General features: G+C 33.6%; 1 protein-coding gene across 1 annotated transcript; it reads left to right on the top strand.

Annotated features, from left to right (window-relative positions):
* The first annotated feature begins 15,355 nt into the window (after positions 1-15,355).
* Positions 15,356-26,470, top strand: LOC134727514 (uncharacterized). The gene is made up of 5 exons (XM_063591895.1): positions 15,356-15,466; positions 16,127-16,254; positions 22,330-22,391; positions 22,968-23,036; positions 25,464-26,470. The coding sequence occupies exons 1-5, from the start codon at positions 15,356-15,358 to the stop codon at positions 26,468-26,470; spliced, it is 1,377 nt and encodes a 458-aa protein (XP_063447965.1).
* The last annotated feature ends 768 nt before the right edge of the window (positions 26,471-27,238 follow it).

Below are 27,238 nucleotides of genomic sequence, written 5' to 3'. Positions count from 1 at the left end.
AGTCGGTGCAAGAAATCTAGTCGGTTTTAGAAAGTTAGTTGGTGCACACCGAGCAAATAATTTCAGATACTGCTTGGTGCTTTTTATATATTTGTAACCTCATAATTTTATAAGGATCATAAAAGACTAATATTTAAATATCTAAAAGCTTTCTATTTAAGAAAAATACTTTTCACCAAGTAATGCCACTCGGTGCAGCACCGAGCAAATCTGCTTGGTGCTAGCCAAAATGTAAACACCGAGTACGGTACTTGGTGCAATACGGCAGACGCAGGTTTTATGAAATTCTCCGAACAATGAATTAAATTCTCATTTAGCAAACCTTGCTATTTATACTTTGGTCCCGCCCAAAAATCTGACGTAGTACACAAGAAAAACAAAACATGAGGAATTGCGCCGATAAGTGAAAGTAACGATAAACTGAGACAAATTTGGGCAAATGCACCGTCAAATGAAGATGACACATCGATTACATAGAATCATTAGATAGGTTTAAGTACAGGTAAACCACTCCTCTCATAAAAATACCATACGAGGCGTACTCGGGGACATCTGCATGGAGAAGTGTGGAACGGGGGCCACAAATTACACATGATGAAAAATACACGTTTAAGTTCATAAAATAAGGCCAAGGGCCAGAGCGTAACACTACCCCCTCCTTATGGAAAAAGGATTTGTCCTCAAATCAATGGTTTGTCAGCCATGCAGATGTATCAGTTTATACCAGATTAGTTTATGAACCTCCTTTTGTTAAACAATAACATCATAACATTTAACAACAACAGTAACAGGTTAAAAATAACACTCTTTCACTTTCAGCACAATGAAATCAAAGGTCCATATTTCATTATAGCAATAGCAATTTAAGTTCGGTGCAGTAAGCTTTTACCTAACTCTATAATATACACAATCAACAACAAGAAGACATTTTTTCAAAGCAAGAATAGCAATCACAATTGTTCAGTCTCGGTCGGTGGGCATGTGTTACCTTTCCACCCGTACAACATATGTATCCATCGGATCGCCATCAATGATGGTGATGCATGGCTGTGTACACAATGTATATACAACTCGTCCAAACATCAACCCAACAATGTTAGATCTGTAAATTTGCTTTCGCAAATTGTCGGTTCTTCCCTCGCCGGGATTCGCACCCTACTATGCTACTGTGATATCGTGACACCAATTCGCCTGCACTGCAGCCGTCCCGCTAGACCACACGACCACCTGGGCTCTCGAAAAAAGAGCTTTCGGTGGGCATGTATATATATATATTAACATTTTTTTTCTATCACAGATATCATTCCGAGGAACGTCATTATAACTAGTCTATTGAGAGTCATTTCTCCACATGTTCTTTAGTCCTGTTGGTTTGGTTTACACCGAACATTTTATACATTAAGTATACATATTCTCCACACGCTACTACAGTAGTCCTGGTGTTTTATTGTACACCCACAACTTATATATATAGTTAGTCTTAGTTCCTGTATAATAACAGTATCTCACTACTTCACTGTCAATATATTACTCTAGTCATACATGTATCAATATAATAATTTTGTTTTCTCAATAAATATTTGTAACGAAATATACTGCCAATTGAATTACAATTGGAATGTATATAATACTGCTTACTTGACCAACCAACAATGTAACAACACCCAAGCCTGGGCAATACATATTTAGCATCTAAAATCTACTCGTCAAGAAATAAATACTTGGTTAAAATCAACCATAAGACAATATCATGCAATACAAAACCAGCAAGCTAATGGCTTGTTAACAAAAACAACACTCTCCTTGATGTAACAAACATATACCAGTTTGTAACATACATACACCAGTTTGCTCAAATGAGGCCTTATCAACTAAAATTCACTTAGGGTTCCTTAGATTAGCATGATTAGTATAAATAAAACAGCATGTAACTATATAGGTCTCAGTAACTCGAAGTTATACATGTTATACGAGGATTAGGACAGACCAAACATTGAACTTTATCATAAATTTAATAAATCACCCTCCCGAGGGACGTGGGGGATATTTATTGGCAATCTCCACTGCAAAACAGGATACAAGTGGAAATTGCAATACAGAGTGACTGAAACTGACGGGAATTACAGTAGTAGGCCAATGATGCCATCTACCGTGTAAAATTTTGTAATTACATAGTGAATATAGGAACAAAATGTCACTCTAACAAATGTCCTTGTAGAATATCTACAATTCATTTCTCCAAAAGACAATGCAGGTGGGTTAAATTATCAAATTTACATTCTCTTTGTAGTTCACGGAGAGCAATAACTGTCATTGGAAATGTTGACAATTTCATACTGCACTCGGAACGTTAATGATTAAGAATATGCACAAAATGACGGGAGTCTCTATCCAGAAAATATGTGTATATATTGTCCACTTTGTAGGGTTTTAACGGAGAGTCCTTCAAAATCATATAAGACAATATTGCTGATTGATCTTGTTGAAGTGTTGGAACACACGTTTCAAATCGGCTTCCTCCAACGTTGAAGATAAGTCTAGTTTTTTGGCAATCAGCCATAGCTTTTAATTGTAAAACATTTTTTGGGGTGGGAATATAACTACTGTCAGTAGATAGTGTATTCACACTAGGTGTATTCAACTCGGGACTATACTCTTCTGGGGCTAGTAATGATAATACATCAAGTTGTTTGGACTGCTGGCTACATACTGAAGCTGCAAAATGTTCCTTAGTTTCATCTAGTACAACAGGTACAGTATCATTGGTCTCAAATAGAGGTTCGGCTATAAACATTTTAAGTTCATCTAGGCAAACGATGCTTGAGGCTTCTTCATGAAATAACGGTTCAACAGGTGGAACTAAAGTTGATGCATAAACATGAGGGGGAGGTGGCATCACTTTCTCTGCGAGGCTGATAATGATTGTCTGAGACTCAGGTATGGGGGTAGATATTCTTGTGAGGGACCTGGTTGGAGACGGCGAACGTTTTCTCTTCTTTTCATACACTACTATCTACTGACTGAGTTACTTTATTATCTTTATTTTCTACTGATAATTTGTCTTTTGAATTTTCTTTTCTTTGTTGTTTATCATTTCTTATATTGTTCTGAGTACTTTTCTCCGGTTTAGTGTTTTCATCTGCATGTTGTTCTCTATTTTGTGATTTTGGTACATTTATATTAGTATTATTTTCTGTATTATCATTTTGTGAAAGAATTTCAATTATCATTTGCCGGCTTTTTCTCTTGAATTTCTTAGGTTTTTGTTGTTCGGCTTCCCCAAATAAAAAGTTTTCTCTGCTGACATATTTTAAGTCACGACCACCTGATTCTCCTTTTTGACAATTTCTATGTTTACTGTCTTTTCTTAGAAATATTCTCCTACATTCAGGGCAGATGTATCCAAAATTTGAGTGAATGTTCGTCCATATGCCTTTCAACCTTAAAGGGACGATCGAAATCATGGTTGAGGCATAAGCCACATCTGTATAGAGTAATCTGCATAAGAAAATGTGTTTTAAAAAACACAAGTCTGACTTATTGTATTAAAACCAGCATCATATAAAATATTAACAACCTGATAGTTTAGGCGAAATGCAACCTCATCCAGCATATATACGAGTCTAAATTGAAAACTACGTTCAAACCTATGACTGCGTTGGATAAAAACCGCAATTTTTATACGTGTGCATGTCAAACAAATTTCGTTGTAGAAGGGTCTAAAAACAGCACAAACAACATTTTCCAAAAGACCAAAAGAGTGAAAAAGTATATTTAAACAAAAAGCATTTGACTAACAGGTCGAACAACTGATGTTCTTTAACCCTGCTGACTGCCATTGGCGATTGCCAAATAAAATTGATCACAGGTTGTAACAAAATGGATCTTATTATAAATTTAATACGTCACAGAAAAAAATTAATTGTTAACTTGTGGACAGGATGTTGTGCCACAAACATTCGGTGTCAATATTTCTTTAGTACACCATATCCGGATTTCGACAATAAATGTCTCTGCAGTGATGTTAGGGATCGAAACGGTATTTGGAAGGCCATATAAAAAGCACCCTCATTTTTAGAGAAAGTACCCTCATTTTTAGATTAACTCTTGAATTTTAAGAGTCAATATATAGGATGAACGGATCATATAAACCGGAGGGAAAATATGATACATGCCCAAACAAAAAATATAAACGAGTCTAAATTGAAAACTACGTTCAAACCTATGACTGCGTTGGATAAAAACCGCAATTTTTATACGTGTGCATGTCAAACAAATTTCGTTGTAGAAGGGTCTAAAAACAGCACAAACAACATTTTCCAAAAGACCAAAAGAGTGAAAAAGTATATTTAAACAAAACGCATTTGACTAACAGGTCGAACAACTGATGTTCTTTAACCCTGCTGACTGCCATTGGCGATTGCCAAATAAAATTGATCACAGGTTGTAACAAAATGGATCTTATTATAAATTTAATACGTCGCAGAAAAAAAAAATTGTTAACTTGTGGACAGGATGTTGTGCCACAAACATTCGGTGTCAATATTTCTTTAGTACACCATATCCGGATTTCGACAATAAATGTCTCTTCAGTGATGTTAGGGATCGAAACGGTATTTGGAAGGCCATATAAAAAGCACCCTCATTTTTAGAGAAAGTACCCTCATTTTTAGATTAACTCTTGAATTTTAAGAGTCAATATATAGGATGAACGGATCATATAAACCGGAGGGAAAATATGATACATGCCCAAACAAAAAATATAAACGAGTCTAAATTGAAAACTACGTTCAAACCTATGACTGCGTTGGATAAAAACCGCAATTTTTATACGTGTGCATGTCAAACAAATTTCGTTGTAGAAGGGTCTAAAAACAGCACAAACAACATTTTCCAAAAGACCAAAAGAGTGAAAAAGTATATTTAAACAAAACGCATTTGACTAACAGGTCGAACAACTGATGTTCTTATATATATATATAGTATTTATTTATTTATTTTTTTCTATCACAGAGAAAGGTCCTTGCCAAGGCCTTTGTAATTTTGTATTTAACCCTTTACTGCGAACTGGGCTATATAACCAAACAGCATCCCCAACTTTATATTTATGAACATTTGTACTTCTATCGTACAACCGCGTCATATTATTGCTACCAGCCGCAATGTGATTTCGTGCAAAATCATGATTTTTGTCTAATTTTGTAGACAATTCATAAGCATAGTCAGAACTATATTCTGGTTTGATAAAATGTGAGTCAGGTTGTCCAATTGAAAAATCAATTGGCAAACTTATACTGCGGCCAAACATCATTTCATCAGGGGAAACCTTGGTGGTTTCGTGTGCCGAAGCTCTATATGCCATCATGAGTAAAAATATATACTCATCCAAATTTTTCTGATTATCAGAAACAAATTAGCTAACATATTTTCAATGGTATTTAATCTTTCTACCATTCCATGACTTTGGGGTCTCAGCCCGTAGTTCCGGTTTTATGTAGATCTAACAGCTTGCACATTGCTCGAAATACTTTTGATTCAAAATTAGACCCTTGATCAGAGTGTATTTCCATAGGTACCCCTAAAACACTTATTACTCTCTCAACTATTTTATTTGCAACAGTAGTGGCTTCCTGATCTCTTATGTGTATTGTTTCAGCCCATTTGAGAAATAATCTCCAACAACCATTACATATCGATTTCCTTCATATGTTCTGGGAAGAGGGCCTAAAATATCAACTGCTCTCCGTTCTAAGAGAGCCCCAACATTATACTGTTGGAGTGGAGCATGATACTTTTTATTAGGACCCTGTTTAGAGGGACAAATATTACACTGCCCGCACCAATTGACCACATCATGCCTTTGTTTAAACCAAGAAAATCTTTTCCTAACTTTGGAAAGAGTTTTCTTAACACCTAAATGTCCTCCAGTAACACTGTTGTGTAATTGAGATAACACATAACTTTTTAAGCTTAAGTTTGTGGAATAACTTTCAACCATTTTTCTCCCTTGCCATCTGCATTTACCCATTTATGATATAAAACCTTTTGTTTTATATAAAGGGACTCCCACCTAGACCAATAATATTGTACTGTGGAACTACACGGAGAAACTTTCTCCCAAACAGGTTTTCCCCAGTCTCCTTCAAATTTATTAATGATTTCAAATCAGTGTCATTATTTTGACATTCAGCTAACTTTTCTCCTGTAAAATCACTACAGGGATCACCATCTGATGTTGAGGAGTAATTTCCCAACTCTACAGCTTTATCACTATTCCAGGAGGGGGATTTATCTAAAGCTTTCCCCGATCTAGTAGTGACATAGAAATGAACATTTTCTGAAGTCATTATATTATTAGTATTGGGGTCAGACAAGGAGATAGATTTCCTCCCCTTTTTATTAAAAACACTGCATGCCTCTACAGTATTAGGTGCAACTTTATCTGAATATTTAGCTTCTGGCTTAATTTTTTTCAGCTTTGGTACAATGATTACAATTAACATCATGACAAGGTCTCCTTGACATTGCATCTGCATTTGCATGGTAGTGACCAGCACCGTGCTCAATGTAAAAATCATTAGCAGCAAGAATTTCAAACCATTTTGCAATTTGACCCTCTGGGTTCTCAAAATTTAGAAGTCATCTTAAAGCGCCGTGATCACAGCGAACTAGAAAGTGTCTCCAATATAAGTAATGATGAAATTGTTTTATTAAAGCTACAACAGCTAAAAGTTCTCTGCGTGTGACCCAATACTTTTTCTCCGTTCTGCTAAAAGCTTTGCTCCAGTAGGCTACAACTTTCTCAGTTCCATTTTGAACTTCAGATAAAACTTCCCCCATGCATGTATTGCTCGCATCTATGTCTAACAAAAATGAGTCTTCATTACTGGGGTAAACTAAAATTGGTGTATTTGTCAGATCTTTCTTTAAAATACTGAAAGCTTCTTGACATTCATTTGTCCATATAAAATACTGATTTTTCTTAGTTAATTGATGGAGTGGACGGGCAAAATGAGAGATGAACTTGCGAAATTATGAACACAAGCCCAGAAAGGACCTAACTTCCTTTACATTTTTAGGAACTGGCCATTCAGCGACTGCTTTGTTTTTTTCTGGGTCAGTGGCAACACCATCCTCATTGACTTCGTGTCCCAAAAACATTTGACACGTTTCTGGAAAAATCTGCATTTCTTTGGGTTTAATTTTAAATTTGCTTGTTCAAGTCGATTAAGGACTTTATCTAAATTTTCAATCTGTTCCTCAAAAGTCTTGGAAAACACTATTATGTCATCTAAAAAGACAAGACATGTTTTCCTACTACCAGGAAATGAAAAAGCTGTTTTGGGGCGGTCTTCTGGAGTAATGGATACTTGATGATATCCAATTTTTAAACCGAGCGTGGAATACCATTTAGACCCCGCTAGAGCATCAAAAGTATCGTCTATGCGTGGGAGTACATTGTAAATGGTTATCCAAAATGTATAATGATTCAAAAGGCGATAATCAATACAAAACCGAATAGAGTCATCTTTCTTGTGCACAATTACTACTGGGGAACACCAGGGGCTTGTACTAGGCTCAATTATAGCTTATTCAGCCATTTTTTTCTATTTCAGCTTCAGCCTCTAGAATCTTAGCAAGAAGAGCACATTTGGGACGTTGTGTTATTGGATGAGCTTGACCTGTGTCAATAGAATGCTCTATCAGCTCAGTTCTACCGATGTCTGTCGCAGACTTGGAGAATGAATTTTGAAATTTTAATAAAAGTTCTTTAAATTGAACTTTTTGACTTTCTGCTAATTAATTTATATTACTATCATATACAGTTTGGATATGATCAGGCATAGGGATATTTTTAGCATTTTTTTCAGTACTTCCAACTGCATTTATATTCTGACATGGCTCAATCATGCCAGCTTCAACTGGTTCTAACATAGCAGCTACAGTATTTTTCTGAATAACATGTTCTACATTAGACAGATTTAAAATTTTAATCGGAATGAAACCACAATTTGGTTGCTATGGAAGCCCTGGAGTGCCATGCAAAAAAAAAATTTCAACTTGTGCGCAAGAGTTACACAACTTGTGCGCACGAGTTATTAACTTGTGCGCACAAGTTGCACGTATTCTTATAGACATGCGCTGTTTTGCTAAAGATACTACTTTATGGAACGCCGTATCTGCCGAATACAAACATATGTTTATATACATAAATGCACATACTTTTCAATGTCTGCACATGTTTTTTTCTATGTTTACTTTATATGCACTTACTTTATATATATATATATATATGCACATACTTTTCCTACATATGCACATCGTTTACCTTATATGCACATACTTTTCTATATATCCTCATATATGCGCATTTTTTTTTATATAATCTATTTGCATATAGTTAACCTCATATGCATATTATACTTTTTTTTCTATATATGCATATATGGATGTACAAATGTAGTTCTGCATGTGAATACTTTTTCTCAGTATATATGAACATAGTTTTTCAACGTGAGAATTACAATTCATATTAATCTTATCTGTTGTTTTTTTTCAAACTGAACTAAGCATAAGGTTTCCAATATCACCAAAGGAATGTTTATTAAGAATTTATTAATGATGTATGTTGTTCAATTAAGCAACTGTGGGAATCATTTTTATATGAATGCAATATTATTTTGGTATGTATGATGGTATAGCGCTGTTGTCTTCATCTATAGTCACTTTGTTTTTATGTCAAAACGTTGAAGGAGTCGATTTGTTTGTATTAAATTTTAACACATGGATTATTACCACTAACGGGTCAAAAGTTGAAAAATGCATTCTTATGAAACTTTAATTAAATTGCCATTTTCTTTACCAAGTTTTATGTGTTTTCAAAGTTTCAGTATGGTCTAAGATCTCAAAATGTGAATTGTTTTCTATTATTGGGATGTTATAGAAAGGGCCAAAGACGGGGGAATTTATTTTTTATGTCATGCTGACAGGCGTATGGGGCATTATACATGTATAACCCTATATCGTCCGTTTTACCGTCTGTGCTGCCATCTTTCCATGATTGTATTTTGCTGCACTCTAATTCAACTTTGCCCTACCTACTACGCAAATACTACAGTTCTGCTCCTTTATAACTAGAAAAATTTCATTTCTTTTTTTTGTTTGTTTTTGCACTCTCACCTTAATCCACAAATGCTAAAAATGTAGACGCAAAATAAGAAATGCAGAGTAAATCAGACAATTCATAATTTAGAACTGCAGCACGTCATATCATATTTGATGTTCACACCTTTTCAAAGCTTTTCATTACGTATATAAATTTTATTTTTACGGCGTCGGCTTTGGCTGCGCAATGTATTAGTTTGTGATTAGCTCTAGAGTATGTTGAACCACAAGTGGTGGTTCAATGATCTGTTTTATGCAGTTGTATAAGTATTGGAACATCTCATTTCCATAGATAATATTTTGGCCCTGTCCCCTCAGTAATTGTCTATTGATTTTGAAAGTTTATTGGCATTTCAAGTCATATTTCCATGGAGGTTATAAAGCCCATCCCTTCATCATAGTTCATTGACATTGAAACTTTTACATAGTTTACAAGTTTATGTTTATTTAAAGGAAACGACTTATGATAAGTCCATGGTATTTTGTATGTAGTTGTATATTGGCACATTTCCATGGATATTGTTCAGCCATGTACTTTCAGTCATGGTTCATCAACTTTGAATATCTCCATAACTTAAATGTTGAAGTATTGCTATTTTGGTTTTAATATTTTAAGGAAGTTATATATATATATATATATATAATTACTTTCGAATACAAAGAGAAAAAATCAAGAGAGATACATTACTCCCACCCGACCCCTAATTTTCAAAAGCTTACAATTTTAAAATGAATACATGATTCTATCAATACCTTTGTCTCTTTAAGATATAATATAAAATTACTTATCAAATTGATAAAATGGTCCAAGGGCCCAGCTTGATATTACTGCAAATGTAAAACCCTGGATAGTTCGAGCAAGTATGGCCCCTTTAAATACGTTTGACATATCTACATTTTGATTATGATTCACATTTTGATAATAGGCATCTTTTTAAAGACATCAAGAAATTCAGTGGGCCATTCTAATACACTCTTTTAGAAAAAAATTAACATTGACCAAAGAATTATGAATCATGAAAATGTGCCACATATAGTTGACCTACTGCGTTATTACATCTGAAAATCGTACATAATAACTTAATTTTAACATTGGTCACTCATAAAAAAGGGAGAAATTCACATGAGAAAAAAAAAATGTGTTCAACCAGTTGCTGTACCATTTATAATAGGTCAAGTCCAAAGAACATATGACAGTCGGAAACTTCGAAACATAAGGCTATTACAAACAAAGTATGAAGCATCCAGGTATCCTATCTTAATACCGAATATAAAGCTCTATAGAAATAGTTTTCGCCATCGCTGGACAGTAATACCTTGGTCTCACTCTATGAAATTTTACATTCACTGTTTATAGATTATTCCCACTCGACAAAGTGCATTCGTCTCTTACTAATGTTTTTACTAATAAAACATAAAACCTGTATAAAAAAAGTCTGAAAACACGAATGCTCCCGCTTAGAATTTTCAATTTTCCAAGTTATAAAGGGGCATAATTGTCCAAAAAAATTACTGCCCAAATTGTAACTCGGCCTAACTTTGTGTGTTGGGAACTTGTGCGCACAAGTTGAAATTTTTTTTTTGCATGGCACTCCAGGGCTTCCGTACTACGCACAACAGCTTTTGCTATTAATAGTCCATATTTTTCTACAAAATTTTTAACAGGTTCCACTAACCCTGTTTTCCCCTTACTATTGGGTCTACAGCTATACCAAAAACAATAGTTTCACTAGATGGGGGTAGGACAATTGTTTCATATATTGAAATTCTGCAACAGGAAACTTGTCCAGCATGTGTGTATTTAAAACATGGCGATTCCTGACCTCTATATCTTATACATGGTATACAGCTTTCACTTCATAGAACATCACATTATCATCTCATTATTTGTAAGAAAATCATATCTGCAACCAAAACTTTATGTTTAATCAAATTTTCCCCCAATAAGATATGCTTCAAATTCACCAATGAATGGTGAGATTTCTACCGTTGCAGTCATCATATTCATTTTTACCGGTGTAATTTCTGGCATTGAGGATGGATTTATTGTTTTTAGATTTTTTTTACTTAAAATGGTAATACTGGCTCCCGTGTCAACCAACATAGTAATGAGTTTACAGCATATAGTCATATCTAAAAAAATTCCTTCCTCAGATGTCTTTGAATTATTTATCCTGACTGTGGAGGGCCATTCTGTTGTTGTTGACCTCTGCCCCATGAGTTCGACTGCTGGTAATTTCCCTGACCCTCATTGGAATTTTGGTAATTATTGTCCCTGTGCGAATCTTTTCTCTTAAAATTTTGATTATTTCTGTTGTTGTACCAATTATTCCCCTTATTTTGATTGTTGTTATAAGAATTTTGGTTTTGCTGCTGGTGTCTCCCCTGGTTTCCGAAATTATTGTTAATCCCCTTTATACTCTTTATTTCTTGTGACACATTATATATTTTCTTTGTCATATCACCTAACAATTCTTTCAACTCATTACCCTCTTTATTATCTAATTGAGGTAATTCATCAGCTTGGTTTGGAGTATCTGCACCAACTGGGAACACTGCTTTTGTTTCATTTGAACCAATCAAATGTTTACGGTTATCAGCTTGTGTTAAGGTTTCAAACCTAACAGCTAAAACTTCAACCTCATTTATATTTTTTGGCCTTGCTTCTCTTATTCTGAGACGCATTTCAGGGTCATGTAATGCATCTATAAATTGGTCCAAAGCCAATATATCTGTTACAGAGGAAGGGGCACCAGGATAAGCACAGCGAGTAATTTTTTTAATATCTTGGCTGAGGGCAGATAGAGATTCCTTATCTTTTCTTATTCTGGTCTGTAACTGAGCTCTGAATATCTCGGACCTATGAACTGACCCAATCTATTATGAAGGGCATCAACAAGACTATCAAAATATCGCCTTTTACATGTTTTAAACTCATCCAATTCATTAAAAATGGCTCTAGCATCACCTTTCAAACTGCTAGCCAGACAGAGTGACATTTTATTATAATCCCAACAATTAACTTCAGCTAAAATTTTAAACTGACTGAGATATTCTTCAATATCATCAGTACCATCATACGGTTGCGGCTTCATATTACCTTTGTGTTTTTGTGTAACATCAGCAAGATATAAACTAGGATGAGATTGCATACCCCTTGTATTTTACTAGTATTGTAATTTTGATAACTGCATGTTTTAGAAATTGAAGTGAACATATTGTATTCTGGAGCGGTTTTTGTTCTTGTACTGCATGCGTTTTTATAATTTGAGCTTCTATAGCAATACTTTCTGATCTTTCAGATTGTATTTGATCAGATTTAGACCTTTATCTATCAAATTCTTTCTTAAAATAAATATTTGTTCTTCCAAATGATTTTTCTCCCGCATGATTTGATTTTGAAATTTGTCTTCCATCATAGAAAGTTTTTCTGCATTTTGTTGTGTCACCATATTAAATGTATATCTTATTTGATTTGTGAGTGATTCAAATATGTCTCCTACTGCAGGTGATATAGCTGGTAAACTATTAGATTGATTGTCTGTTTGAGTAGACTCATAAGAACTCTGCGAGCCTGTTCTCATTCCATGTGTATCATTTACCACTGTATCATCACTAGCAATTAATAATATATCTGTTGGATGAATTGAATTAAATCTGACTGCAAAGAATCATCCATTTTAAAATGATTTTATTTTTCAAACGTCACCAGATAATTTTTTTTTTAATAATTTTAAAATTTTAAATCCCACAGGATATACACCCGTAATTACTTTTGTGGGCCTCTGGTGAAGAAAGTAATAATAAAAACCATAATGGAGTTCACAAGTTGTATTAAATATTATTATCAACTCAGCATAAGTAATTCACAACAGATACAGTGGTTCATAACATATACAGTGGTTCATAACAGATACAGTAGTTCATAAAACACATTATATACCTATATGGAGTTATTTTTTTTCAGAACGACAGGTCATTCTTTTTCAGAATCAACCCTGACGATACCATGTTTCAATGAAATATGCTCAAAGGCATAAAATAATTAACCTGTGTGAGGTCATTATTTTCCTTGATAAAAATGCAATCTATAATTTACTTCAAAATTTTATTCGTCTGATAGTTTTTTGTTGCCGATTTGGAAATCTATATTTTAAAGTTCAATCGATGATAGATGTAAAAGAAACCTTCATTGCCCGTTTTTTTTTATTTTAGAAACAAATAACGCGTGAAGTTTTGTTAATTTATCGCTACAATAAAGAAATATATCATATATGTGAGAAGAATTTTAATTTAGACTTTCATAAAGAAAAAGCCAGATTTAACATATTCGTGTGTTAGATTTTGAAAATCTTATTGAGTCACATTGAATAGGTCAGTTGATTTTTGGTAGCTTGCTTAACGTGCAGTGGCAAATACTTCATGCATATTCAGGATAAACGCTGAATAGGAAATCATACTGTGACCTACATGTATTTACATTCGTCTTTGTGTCAGTTCTTAACTTTTTAAAATTTATGTGTACCTATTACTCTATCAAATGATCAACTAATAAGATAGTTTTATATTCTATTGAATAACATTAACGTAACTTAGAAAAGGGTCGGGTGCGGAGGGATATATTAATATCCTGAATTTGAAAGGATATGCCAATTTAGTGTTGTCGGTAATATAGGATACTAAATTTTGCAAATCTCTATAAAAAATAATATTTTGTGACGGTTATATAAGTCAGATAATGCATATTTTAAGGTTTTTCTTGTCGTAGAACACACCTCGTGGTGTCCGGATTGCTACGGTCGGTCTTTCAATTGATCAATTCTGATACCCCTCGGTTTGTTCTACGACAAAAAAAACCTTAAAATATGCATTATCTATAACTGAATAGAGTAATCTTAATATAAACAAAGATACGTTTCATTCCTAACTGCAATATTATAATTCCTATTGCACTCGGTTCAAAGAAATCTAGTCGGTACAAGCAAATCTAGTCGGTGCTAGAAATTTAGTTGGTGCACACCGAGCAAATAATTTCAGATACTGCTTGGTGCAGGTTATGTATTTTTAACCTCATAGTTTTATAAGGATCATAAAAGACTAATAGTTAAATATCTTAAAGCTTTCTATAAAAGAAAAATACTTTTCACCAAGTAATTCCACTCGGTGCAGCACCGAGCAAATCTGCTTGGTGCTAGCCAAAATGTGAACACCGAGTACGCTACTTGGTGCGATACGGCAGACGCAGGTTTTATGAAATTACTGAACAATGAATTAAATTCTCTTCACAAAGTTTCAAAATAAACAATTACCAATCACTGGTTGAATCTTAAATGGTTTTACGTCATGTTACTGCATGCATTTTAATATAATTTTGCTTGGTGCAATATAATTTCGATTGCAAGTTCAGTTCTGCGATCGTTCTGCATTGAGGTGAAAATCCTACTCGGATCACGCAAACCTTGCTATTTATACTTTGGCCCGCCCAAAAATCTGACGTAATACACAAGAAAAACTAAACACGAGGAATGGCGCCGATAAGTGAAAGTTACATAGTAACGATAAACTAAGACAAACTTGGGCAAATGCACCGTCAAATGAAGATGACACATCGATTAAATAGAATCATTAGATAGGTTTAGGTATAGGTAAACAACTCCTCTCATAAAAATAACATACGAGGCGTACATGGAGAAGTGTTGAACGGGGGTCACAAATTACACATGATGAAACATACACGTTTAAGTTTATGAAATAAGGCCAAGGGCCAGAGCGTAACAATACTGTGAATTTCATTTTAAATTATGATTTTAAAATTGTATTGTGAAGTCAATTCTGATTTGATTTTAACGAGTTTGATACAAATAGAATCAGATTTGTCACTGGTTTATTTTGACCTTCAAAACTGTGTCTCAGATTTTACCTATTGTATTTCATCCTCTCATTGCAAATGTATATACCGTTTCACTTAATCGTTTAAAGCGTATATTCTCATATCTCTAGCTGGACAAAATCAGACATTGAGATAGCATTTGTTACTTTTTAATCATTGTATTAGCGTTGAAGAATAAGGTAAAAGACTGTTTTGTTCGTAGTCTGAATAAAAGACCAGTTAAATTACAAATAAAGCAAGATTTTACAAGTTTACCCATTATCAGATGGAAGCAGCCCGGACATTTTACAAGATGTCGAGATGACTGTTATTAGCAATTCGGAATGTACAACCAGATGGGCATTTGTCAGTGGATCTACAATCAATAGTGGACACATTTGTATCCACGAAACTGGTAAATCCGCATGCAGGGTAAGTTGCTTTAGTTATTAATCATTACATGAAGTTTTCAGATTCAATAAAGTGTCCCGCAATCGCTTTGCTGAGCTAGCATTCGTAAATAAAGCTCAGAGATAAAGAAAACAGATGTTGAATAAATACATGTACATCATACACTATAAAAAAGATACACACATGAAAGAGGAACAGAATAAAATAAAAACGTTAAACGTCGTATTAGCCCTTAATTTTTGTTAATAAAGTGTTTTTATGAAAACACAATCTATAAAAAAAAATGAAGATGAATGTTATATGTACTTTTATGTTGCACTGATATGGTAGGAGCGGTTTGAAACCATGCAAAAATATGTTGATGCCATTAATGTATTTAATAAACTCTTAACTAAAAAAGAAGAGTGCCGACTAGAGTTATGATATCCGATGTCTTCAGCGTTTGTATTGGTTTGTGGAGGTTAAATATATTGGCCTCGAGTTTTATATAAGAGACATTGTTTGTTGAAATCTGTATCTGGTACAATACAATTGTTACTGTGAATGCTCCTGTAAAACCACACATATAGTACCTCAAAAAATTAATTGACAATATAATCCGACATATATGCATATGTGTTGATTATGTATATCTTATGATAATATTTTAAACTGATATTTTTTTTAAATTATTTACCATAGGGTGATAGCGGTGGTCCAATGACATGCTTCTCTGGAAATACTCCATATCTCGCTGGATCAAAATCTTGGGGAATTAGCACATGCTCTGGAAGCTTTCCCAGCGTCTACGCCAGACTGACATCGTTCAGGTCATGAATCAGTACCTATGTCAGCATTTAATGTCAATAGACAAATGATTCTAACTAACTGCTTTGATGAAATAAATACCGCAATGAAATGTACTTCATTTATAATATATCTTTAACCTTAAAAATGTCAAAGTAAAGTACGATGTTGAAGAGCATTATGGAAGCAAACCTTTATTTTAACAATAAAGGCCTCGTTGCCAGCAGCTTCACAACTTCTCTTCATCATAAACCAATTTACTTGAGGAAAAATACTCCTTTTTAAAAGATCAGTCTTTGCGTATCATTTCTTCTACCTATACCAAACCAATATAAACTAAATTTTATGATTACAATTACAATTTAGAATTAACATATGTTCAATTTCTATATAGCAACATTCCAGTTGTGCGTGCATGCGGAGTTTACATATTCCAGTTAATACAATATTAAGGTTCTTGTATTTCCTATCATGATTTCCTTGCATGAGGGTTGCTACTCACATAGGCTATCAAACCAAGAGTTCTAAGTAGTGAAGTTGAAATCATCCCTTCATAAATTAAACGGACGGCATTACGAATTAGTTGATCATTATGGAATATCAACAGATATGTTACAAATGTTCAAAACTACAACCCCGTACCTTTTTCCAGGAATGTGACATACGGAATTATATTTGTTACCGTCTATGTGCTATTGACTAACATGATCAACACGACGAGTGTCACATGTGGAGCAAAATCGGCTTACCATTCTGGAACACCTGTGATCACTCCTGGTTTTCTGATTGGTTTTGTGTTGCTCAGTCCTTAGTGTTCTATGTTGGCTTTTGTTCAGTATTGTTTTTTTTAGCCATTCCGTATGTCAATTGGTAATTTACTTATGGATTCGAATGTCAATTTGGTATTTTTCGTCTCTCTTTTAAAATTGTGTTACAAGTTCTTAGCAGACAGTATCAAATCCAATCATTGTGTATATTTTTGTTTTACCATCATCTCCAACGATTATAAAAAGTTCAATAAAACTCAAAAACATATTTTATTTTTCTGAAACCCAATATATATTGATTTAATATATAAATATATATTAAATCTAGTAGATACAAAGTTTTCAAACGCAAAGGTGTGTCTGTACTGAGTAGTTTGTTACATGGTTTTGGGGATTATCATCATTTCAGTTTAAAAAATAGGGGCGAAAGATGCTAGAGGAACAGGTAAAATCATTAAATTAACTGACAACGCCATGGAAAAAAAGAAAAAATTAAAGCAGTAAGATGTAATAGATCACAGGACACTAGAAAACTAAAGACTAAGCAACACGAACCCTACTAAAACTGGTGTTGATCTCATGCGCACCAGATAAGTAGGCAAATACTGCTCCTCATATGGTATGGATGCCAATACTAATAGATACTTTTCATGTTCTGTTAATATTTCAAATATTGCAATTTGTTAATAACAAAAATTAAAATGAACATTCATTCAGTGGTTACAATCACGGTGGATCAACAATATGTTATTTAAACAGTTCATTTCCCAATCATAACGAAACACATCGTACACATTTTTATTTTAATATTTCTATTTCATACATTAACAATATTGGTGATAGGTTACGATTATATATAACTTCCTCAGCAATGCTCCTTCGTAACTTAAGATGAATTGGCATGGCAAAGAAAACAAATAGCAAGTCCGTTCTTGCAATTGATAAGTAATATATTAATATGTTGTTGACATATGTTGTTATGAATCACTTTACATGCTAGTATTATATATATGACACACAAGTTAAATTCTTCCTTATCGTTGAATTGTTTTCAAACTTCTCATTGTTCCATTTCCTGTAACAAGCAATTGACATTGTATGGCTATGAAACAATTATGAATATTATTTATCTGGCAAATATGTTAATTGTGTTAAGTAAAATCCAGGTTTCTTTGCAACTTAGTGGTGGCGTTTGCAAGAAAAATGGGTATGTTAAATTGTATTTGAATAGATTTACAAATTGTGACTTGGATGGAATTTTGTCTCATTTGACACTCATACCATACATTTTTCTACTTTCATAATAGTGTAGGAAACTCAAAAATTGAATAATATGTAGGATAAATAGAAATAAACCAATTTAAGTAATAATCCAAAACTGATATAAAATTGTTACCGGGGTACTTCGCTTGAATGTCGTATCTTATCTTTAGGCTTGCTGAATTGAATTGACCTGTTGTTTTTTGGTGTTTTAACGCCACTCTATAGAACCGCATTTAGGCTATTTTGTGTTGGCAAGGGTTTTTTTGTGGAGGAAGCCGGAGTGCACTGAGAAAACCACTGACCTTCGATAGGAAAACTGAAAATCTTAGTCAATTAAGATTTGAGTAGAGTGCACCTGCACAGGCGGGGTTCGAACTCACCTCAGTGTTGGCTGCCTTGTGATTACTCGGCCACCGATGTCTCTTTTGCAATCCCATAAGAAAAATGTGCTAAATGGTAAATGTTGCTTAGTCATTAGTTTTCTATGTTATTTTTTGTGTACTATTGTTCGCGTCGTTGTCCTTCTCATTTAAGCCATGGCGTTTCAGTTTAGTTTGGATTTATGAGTCTGAATGTCCGTCTGGTGTATGTCGTCCCTCTTCCGTAATGTAGATTCCTGATAACTAACAAATTGATACATATATACACATAAAATTCCATATTTACGCCAGTCGCGCGTTTCGTCTACAAAAAGACTGATCAATGACGCTCGCATCATTTTTTTGAAAAGGCCAAATAACCTACGAAGTTTAAGAGCATTGAGAACCAAAGCTTTGCCAAATACAGCCAAGATGATCTATTCCTGATATTTTGTTACTTGTACCCTAAAATGCGTAAATTGAGAGGTTCTTCGAATTTAAGTTTCGTACATTAATTTTCTTTTGTTATGCAACATGTATGTGAAAAAAACAAACTATCGCAAAATTCGTCCGTCTATTTACAGGTTGAGTGCGACAAAGGAACAGCATACATGAAGGTCCCAGAGACAATAAATAAATCCATACATTACAAGTGATTCCCCGACCCAAATATTAAAGCTAGAATTAATGAAAAATCATTTTTTGTTAACATGTTTAAACAAACATGCCATACTCGTACATAATCTAGACTTCTTTTGAGGTTAATTCAAAAACTTTTTTTTTAAATGATGATGCTATATCCATTTAGTTGACAACATTCTTGTTGTTATTCGTGGCAAGCCTTCATGCCTACCAAACGTAAATGAAATGTCCAAAATGTCTAATCTATTGAAAGAATTTGTCGTGGAATCAGTTAGCACAAAAACTTGTAATACGAGTTGAAGGTTGAGCTAACCAGAAACTTAATTGAAGCCACCTCTTTTTTGGGAAATTTAACGAAACAACGCAAGAGTATGGTATCTGTTTATAGCTTATTCCGTTTCTTTATATCGGTTGATTTGGACTTAACCTTTTGAAATTGACTTGGAGTTCGTTTATTATTAATCTTGTATACTGAACAGCTATAAATGAATAACACAGGACAGAAATACTAAATACCCAGAAAGATATTATGAATTTAGAAAATTGAACAAACGATATTCTGATTATCATTTTATTTTTACAGTAATGATGTATGTTGTTATAACTTTCAAAATATCAACGATGTTTGTACACGTAAGTGGTTATTATTCTTATAGTGAAAATCATTATGAAATACATTATTGGAATTCTGAAAAAATTGTTGACAGCATATACATTATCGGCCTAGTTATGGTTTAAATATTATTAACTGAGGTTTAATTGTTTGAAACCTTTTATTTTCGGATTTGAAGGGCGAGTAAAATATAAAAGCACGACATAGGGAACCACCAATGTATATCTGTGTGATATGATTTATCATTTAATGCATTTCAATATTCTAGTCTGTCGAGTCCATTTACGGATTGATTTGTATGAGTGAATAATCAAAATTTACAATAGTTACATGCAGATAAACAAACTGATCTGATCAAGCAAAACAAAATCTTGAAAAAAGGTCAAGTTCGACAAAACGATAACGTCAAAAGCATCTCAACAATTTTTCACAATTTGAAAACGGACGAACACTTAGCTAATTGTCTGATAGACAAGATTAAACCCGTTTATCATGTTTATTTTGTAACAAATCATTTTGGCTCAATTTCAGCGTGCGAAACTGGAACTGTTTCCCTGCAGGACGGACTATGTCTTCCATGTAACGACAACAAGTACGGCTACAAATGCTTGAATGATTGTATATGCAATCAATCAGAGAGGTAATTGCTATCTAGGACAAACCTTATATATCAGATGCATTTAAAAATGTGGTTGTTTGCTTTAAGATTGGTACTTTTAGTTAGTTTGTTTGTATAGGTCAATTTTATTAAATGTCGGTTTATATACATATATTGGATGTGTAATAATGGAACCTTTCTTGTTTTAGTTATTTGTTGTAGTTTTCTTTGAATTATCTTTGATTAATAACAGTTATTACTACTGTATTGGTACTTCAGGTTATTATCGTTTTATTATGAGTTTGAAGCTTTGTATCAGTCTGATAAATCTAGCCCATTTTCAAAGATTCTAAAGCATCTTAATTTATTGCAATCATGTTTCTGGTAAAGGGAGAGTAGCTTGCCCTGCAAACATCTTTCACTATGCCATATTCTACATATCAATTTACCGTAAAGTATACAAATCAATGAACATGATGAAATGTCAAAAGAGTTCTGTAAAAGCTGTCTCAGACTATCGATATCAGGGGTAAGAAAACAAAAAGTTTGAATGAATGAAATAAATATTTTATATACAATTTATTAGGGCTAATAACCACATTTGGTAAAATCCATATAGGCACACAAGCACGTACGCATGGCCAGTGGTAACCCCAGTCACCGAACGTCTATCGTAATTGTTGTCGAAGCAGTGGAAGTACATTTGATATATTTTCACAACCTGGTGTCTCTTTTTTTCACCTGGGCCGAAGGAATACTTGTCTGTTGTTGTCGTCCGTCGTCGTTAACCTTTTACACTTTGAGCTTCACTTAGATAACTACTAAATGGAATGGAACCAACCATGGCATGTATGCACCTCATGGAATGCCGAACAAGTGTTGTTTCGTTGGAACCGGCTGCTAGCAGGGTACTTAGTTTAACTTAGGAATCTATAATAAATACTTACAAATGTACTGAATGGAATGAAATCAAACATGGCATGAATTTTCCTTATGAGGTGTTGATCAAGGTTGGTACTTTGAAGCCGATCCATCATCCGAGATGGCTGCCAGTGGGGGAAATAGTTAAACATAGGACCATACGGAAAATATAACACATGTCGTCTTTTGAAGAACCACTGAAAAGTATAAAGGCAAGCATTATGATGTGTTAGCCAAGTGTTGTTACATTGAAGCCGACCAATCATCAAAGATTGCCGCTAGCGGCAGACATAGTAAAACATAGGACACTATAGGAAATACAAACAAATGGCGTCTATAAAATTACTGAATGGTATGAAACCAAACAGGGCATACATGTTCTTACGAGGTGTTGACGTAGTGTTGCTACTTTGATGCCGATTTACTATTCAAGATGACCACCAATATTTTTTGATTAATTTACTGGACTTGTATATTTAATCAAATTTGGTTTCAATAGTTTTTTGGGTATCTGTTATGTTTTTTTTTTTATCTATTTTTACATGATTTCCATAACCAGAGTAGGGTCAGATGAGTTACATAGGCTCTTGAGAGCCTTTAGTTATGTTATAACAACTCTTCAAAATTGGAATTTCGTTTTTGAATTTAGAAAATTCTGAATTAAAAAATCAAGCATTAACCAAAAACAAAAAATGTTTTCGAAATTTGAAGCATCCCGAGCAGAACAGTTGAAACCGTTACCTCTTACTGACACTGAATGGATACCTCTCCTGGTGCACAGTAAATCCATGATAATATTTGAAGGTAAATACACAAAATGGAAGCTAGCTGATTTTAGATAAATCAGAAAGAAATCTGTTATTTTCTTATTTTGATCGTTTAAATTTAAAGGCTGCATACCTTTTGAGATTGCGATTCTTATTTTTGTTTTCAAGGTGCGATGCAAAAGTAGGATGTATTATGATGACAGTAACAACAACAGACACCGGAAATAAAGGTATGTTCTTTTAATTTAAGAGCAAGTACAAATTTGAAACTACTTTGTATGAAACAGGTGAATGATCTGGTATGAAATATTTTATGTGCCAAATCTATTTACGAAACAATATGACAGCCATTAATATCGACAAACACTGGACTACAGGCTTTTTTCTTGAAGAACATAAAGAATAGCAGTCAAATTAATTTGCATACGTAATCTTTGGACAATACTTTATAAAAGATACAACTAGAAAATACGATCCAATGAAAAATTAAAACTCACTTGTTTAATGTTAAAGATCACTGCCATGGTTCATTGAAAAATCGAAAATAAAAACAAAAACTATTCTGTTAATATTCTCAGAGGATTGTCAGTTTTAATGTATTAAACTATCATCATACAATCGGTGTGTTGGGCAGGAGAAGACATTTCAGACCAGTTCATTTAAAAAATATGATGTTCTCTATTAGAAACATCTATCATTGAAAACAAATCATAAGAATATAAAAATCTGTTTGTTATAAAATCTGATAAAGTTTGTAAGGATGCTTTTTTTTTTTTTTTTTTTAAATAAAACTGTTTTATTATTAGAATATAGCTTCACAACACAGAATGGTACTACCACTTATCTGTTCCAAGACACGGCTTCAAACAGAGAAGGTAAGTTAATATATACGGTAGATTCATTAATATTAGTTTGATACCAATTTTCGTATATTTCGTGGGTGTTGGGGACAGCTGGTTGGGGAACCACAAATTTTAATATTAAACGAATTACAAATTTTCTAAAGGAATGTATGCAGACTTTGACAAAACTACAAACATAAATATCCACGAAATGAAGATTCGTATCAACAAAAATAAATGAATTAACAGAAGTTGCATAAAACCTTTCATTAAACAATTACTTTTGATTTGCACCGTAATGTTATTTCTTATATGAAGTTTGAGCAAATGAATTATATGTATTCCGTAATGATGAACATACTCTAATTCCGGTTGTAGTTTATGCAGTTGTGGAAACGGCCTACAGTAAGAGAACCAAAACCATTTTGAGTTAAACAACTTAAATATTAGAAATTATATGCATTTTATGAGAATGTAAGGTTTTTTTTCGATGTGTTGGTGGCCTTCGGCTGTTATCCCCTCTTTAGTCGGGTTGTTGTCCTCATTTTCATGCTAAATTTTATTAGTTGGGTTACGTTACTTATGATTATATATGCAAAGGAACTTGAAATAGGTTATTATTATTCTGAATTGAAAGAGGAGCGAAATATACCAGAGGTATACAACTGTTTTTCTATCAGGCTACATGACTGAAAGAAAATGTAAATATTTAACCACGAAACCAATGATGTGCTGCTACTAAAACAAAAGTCTTTCATAAAAAAAAAAGTAAAAGTACAAAAATACTTAAAACCAAGGAAAATTCAAAATAAACTCGTTTATGTGTATCTAAAGACAATAAAGAGGTATAGGGGAGGCTGAGATCTCATTAAAATGTTTAACCCCGCAGCAATTTTGCGCCTGTCCCAAGTTAGGAGCCTCTGGCCTTTGTAAGTCTTGTTTGATTTTTAATTTCAATTTCTTGTGTATAATTCGGAGTTTAGTATGACGACCATTATCACTGTACTGGTATACATATTTTAGGGGCCAGCTGAAGGATACCAACGGGTGCGGGAATTCTCGCTACATTGAAGACCCATTGGTGGCCTTCGACTGTTGTCTGAACTATTGTCGGGTTCTTGTCGCGTTTACACATTCATCATTTCTTTTCTCAATTTTCTCATGCTATAATTATTACGCATACGATAAGCTTCATTTTATATTAACTGACGTAAGTCCAATGGAATGTAAAATAAAGGGATTTTCCTCAAAAGTTTAACCAGTTAGAAGCCAAAACAAGTTGAAAGTTGAAGAGCATTGAGGAAATTCCCCAAAAATGTGACAAATACAGCTAAGGTAATCTAAAAAAGGAACTTTTAAGATAATGCCTAACTATATCCAAAGATGTGCATACAGTTTGTCAAATTACTTTTCTGTAGTAATATATAGTTTTCCAAAATTACCCCTTGTTCGTTTAAGCAACTCGTAATAATTTTTGAGTTTGACGTCTCTAAGAAACTAGTAATAATTCAATTATGGTTAAATACTTTTCTGCAATCCAAAAAGGTTTAATAGTATTATTCATAGGATGTTCATAAAACGAAAACCATAATGCAACAAGCAGTTTAATTTGATTTTGCATTTTTCACCCCAACTTCAGTATTATAACACAATTAAGAGTAGTAAACCATGAAATCTACTTGTAGCATACTTATAATCACAGATTTGAAATGCATCCGTATGTAGGTTTTATCATTGAGAGCTGAAATTAAAGAAAATTACAAGACACGACAAAACATATTACTTAAGTTAATTTTATAAACCAATGAAACATTTCTAAAACACTTCAGAGTAGAAGTGTTCAAAACAAAACAAAATACACAATGTAGAAACTATCGGTATTTCATCGAACATTTCTGAAATTTGTTTGAAAAATGAATAAAAGGATCGATGATTAAAAAACATTCATAGTCATATAGATAAAAGCATTTGCTAATGAGGTAGAATGAGATCTCACAAAATAATTTTAGCCCCGCTGCATGTTTGCGCTTGTCCCAAGTCAGGAGCTATTGACCTTTGTTAGTCTTGTAAGTTTTTCTATTTTAGTTCATGTATAAGTATTGGAGTTTAGTGTGAGGCCCATTTTCATTGAACTAGTACACAATTTTATTTGAGGACCAGCTGAGGACCACCACCAGATGCGGCATTTTATTGCTGCGTTGAAGACTCATTGGTGGCCACGGCTGTTGTCTGTTCGTTGGTGGTCCCATGGGTTGGTTGTCTCTTTGACATATTCCCATTTCCGTTCTCAATTTCAACTTGCACAGAAAATTATGACGTGAGCACAATTTTTGTTCTTCCCCTATGTATCGTTTTAATCATTTTGTTATGTCACAAATTCTGAGTCATTACACTTTTAATGTTTTACTCTTCATGAGTTCTGCTATTTTATTTTAACGCTTTATGTTGTTGATCTTGTAGGACCTTCAAACATGGAATTGATTGTATACACACTCTGCGTTATTGGATTTCTGATAATTATTGGATTAAGTCATTTTATTCGTTCATATCGAAAACGATCTTCAATTAAAATACCAAGACAAAATGGAGGAGAAGATATAGAAATAAGACAAGAGATAGCTGAACCACCATACATTGAAATATACGATGAAATTGACGAGCACTTAATAGCAGAGGTCAACAAGGAGACTGCAGTAACACCACAATTAAGGAATATCAATGCAGCTGTATCAAAGACTTGTTCTGATAAATCAACAAGTAGTCACGATGATGCCTCAAGTTATCTTGATCCATATTTTGCAGAGGAAGAAACGGAAAACCCAAGCACATTGAAGGAATCAAGTTCTAGTGATTCATCGAACTTTGATCCTATTATTATCGATCATACAGCATATCTCAATCCCTACCAACCTCTTCGTGAAAGACAACAAATATCAGATGGCTATGAAGTTACGGTTCATGTTCATAAACATTCCGAGAGTTCATCTGGATCCGAGTCGTCAGAAGATATGAGTTCTAGTTATAAATATTCTCACGTTTATCAACAACTGCAAAAAGATCGAAGTACTCATAATCACGAATATGAGAAAGCAACAACAACGTCGAATGAAATGAATATTAATTTGAAAAATAAAATACATGACTGTAGAAATAAAAACAGTACGGACATAGAATCTATCGAGTTGCTAAATAGGAAGAAAACCGATAGAATAGATAATGAAAAAGGGCAGCTTCATTCACATTTATTCTTTGGACAAACAATAGGGGATGCTTGTCATGGAGTATCAAAGAAGTTACTCAATGAAGACAACGATTGCATTGACTCCACTGATAAATCATATAACACAGATAAACACCAAAGGGTGTATTCCTGGGACTGCGACGAAGACCATGAACACGTTCAACGTTTCGATATTTCGACAGATTATTTAGATATGAACAATTCTACAAATACAGAAGAAATATAACACAATCCAAATCCAAGTTTTATTAAACATCCAGACAGCTGAAACATAACCTGATCTAATTTGCAATAACGCTGTTTCCTAAACAGTTAACGGTATCATACCTGTATGTGACATCAACTGTTATAAAGGGCATTTAATTTGTTTTTCATTGCAGGGATTGAAAGGCAATATAATATGTGTTTTTTACGTTGCAAATATAAATCAAACTGATTTGTCAGTGGCGTCATTTGTATGTCTGATATCTACGTTACGTCATACTGCAAGGACGTTACACCCGATGTTGGTACAAGTGGGCATACCACGACTTTCCTTATAATATGATGATTTGGACGATTAAAAAGACCGTTTTAAGCTTTCGAGCGTTAAGTTGACGAGGTCAATTAACTGTCGTGAATTAGGTAACCAGATTTTGGTTTGTCGAAAAATGTAAAGGTTTTACAGATGAAACTTAAAATTGTCGTTAATATTCATTTACAAGAGTTGTCGTCTTTTCTAGCCATAATCGAAACATTTTTTCTTTTGCCAGTAGATCTCAGAAAGGAATGCAAACAATTTTTTTCAAATAACACAGATTGTTTTTAATGTAAATTGTAGATATCGAATTTATATTCCCCACTTTTTGCATATACTTATATATACTCCTTTTGACGCATTGCTATCTGTTTTCGTTATCATATATTGGTAGTTAAACATTTGTGAGTCTTTTTTTCAGCATTGCGTATTTTTGTGGCAGTTTACATGTCTGTTGTTTGTCATAATTCCCAGTAA

The sequence above is a fragment of the Mytilus trossulus genome, chromosome 8, assembly GCF_036588685.1.
Source record: "Mytilus trossulus isolate FHL-02 chromosome 8, PNRI_Mtr1.1.1.hap1, whole genome shotgun sequence".
Lineage (NCBI taxonomy): Eukaryota > Metazoa > Mollusca > Bivalvia > Mytilida > Mytilidae > Mytilus > Mytilus trossulus.
Note: the sequence above shows the minus strand (reverse complement) of the source record. Positions and strands in the feature narration are given on the sequence as shown.

Excerpts from the sequence above, each read along its gene's own strand:
- LOC134727514 (XM_063591895.1), top strand. The coding sequence starts at position 15,356 with ATGACTGTTATTAGCAATTCGGAATGTACAACCAGATGGGCATTTGTC. Across the intron at positions 15,467-16,126 it reads CTGGTAAATCCGCATGCAGG|GGTGATAGCGGTGGTCCAAT; the intron begins GTAAGTTGCTTT and ends TATTTACCATAG. Across the intron at positions 23,037-25,463 it reads CACGGCTTCAAACAGAGAAG|GACCTTCAAACATGGAATTG; the intron begins GTAAGTTAATAT and ends TTGATCTTGTAG.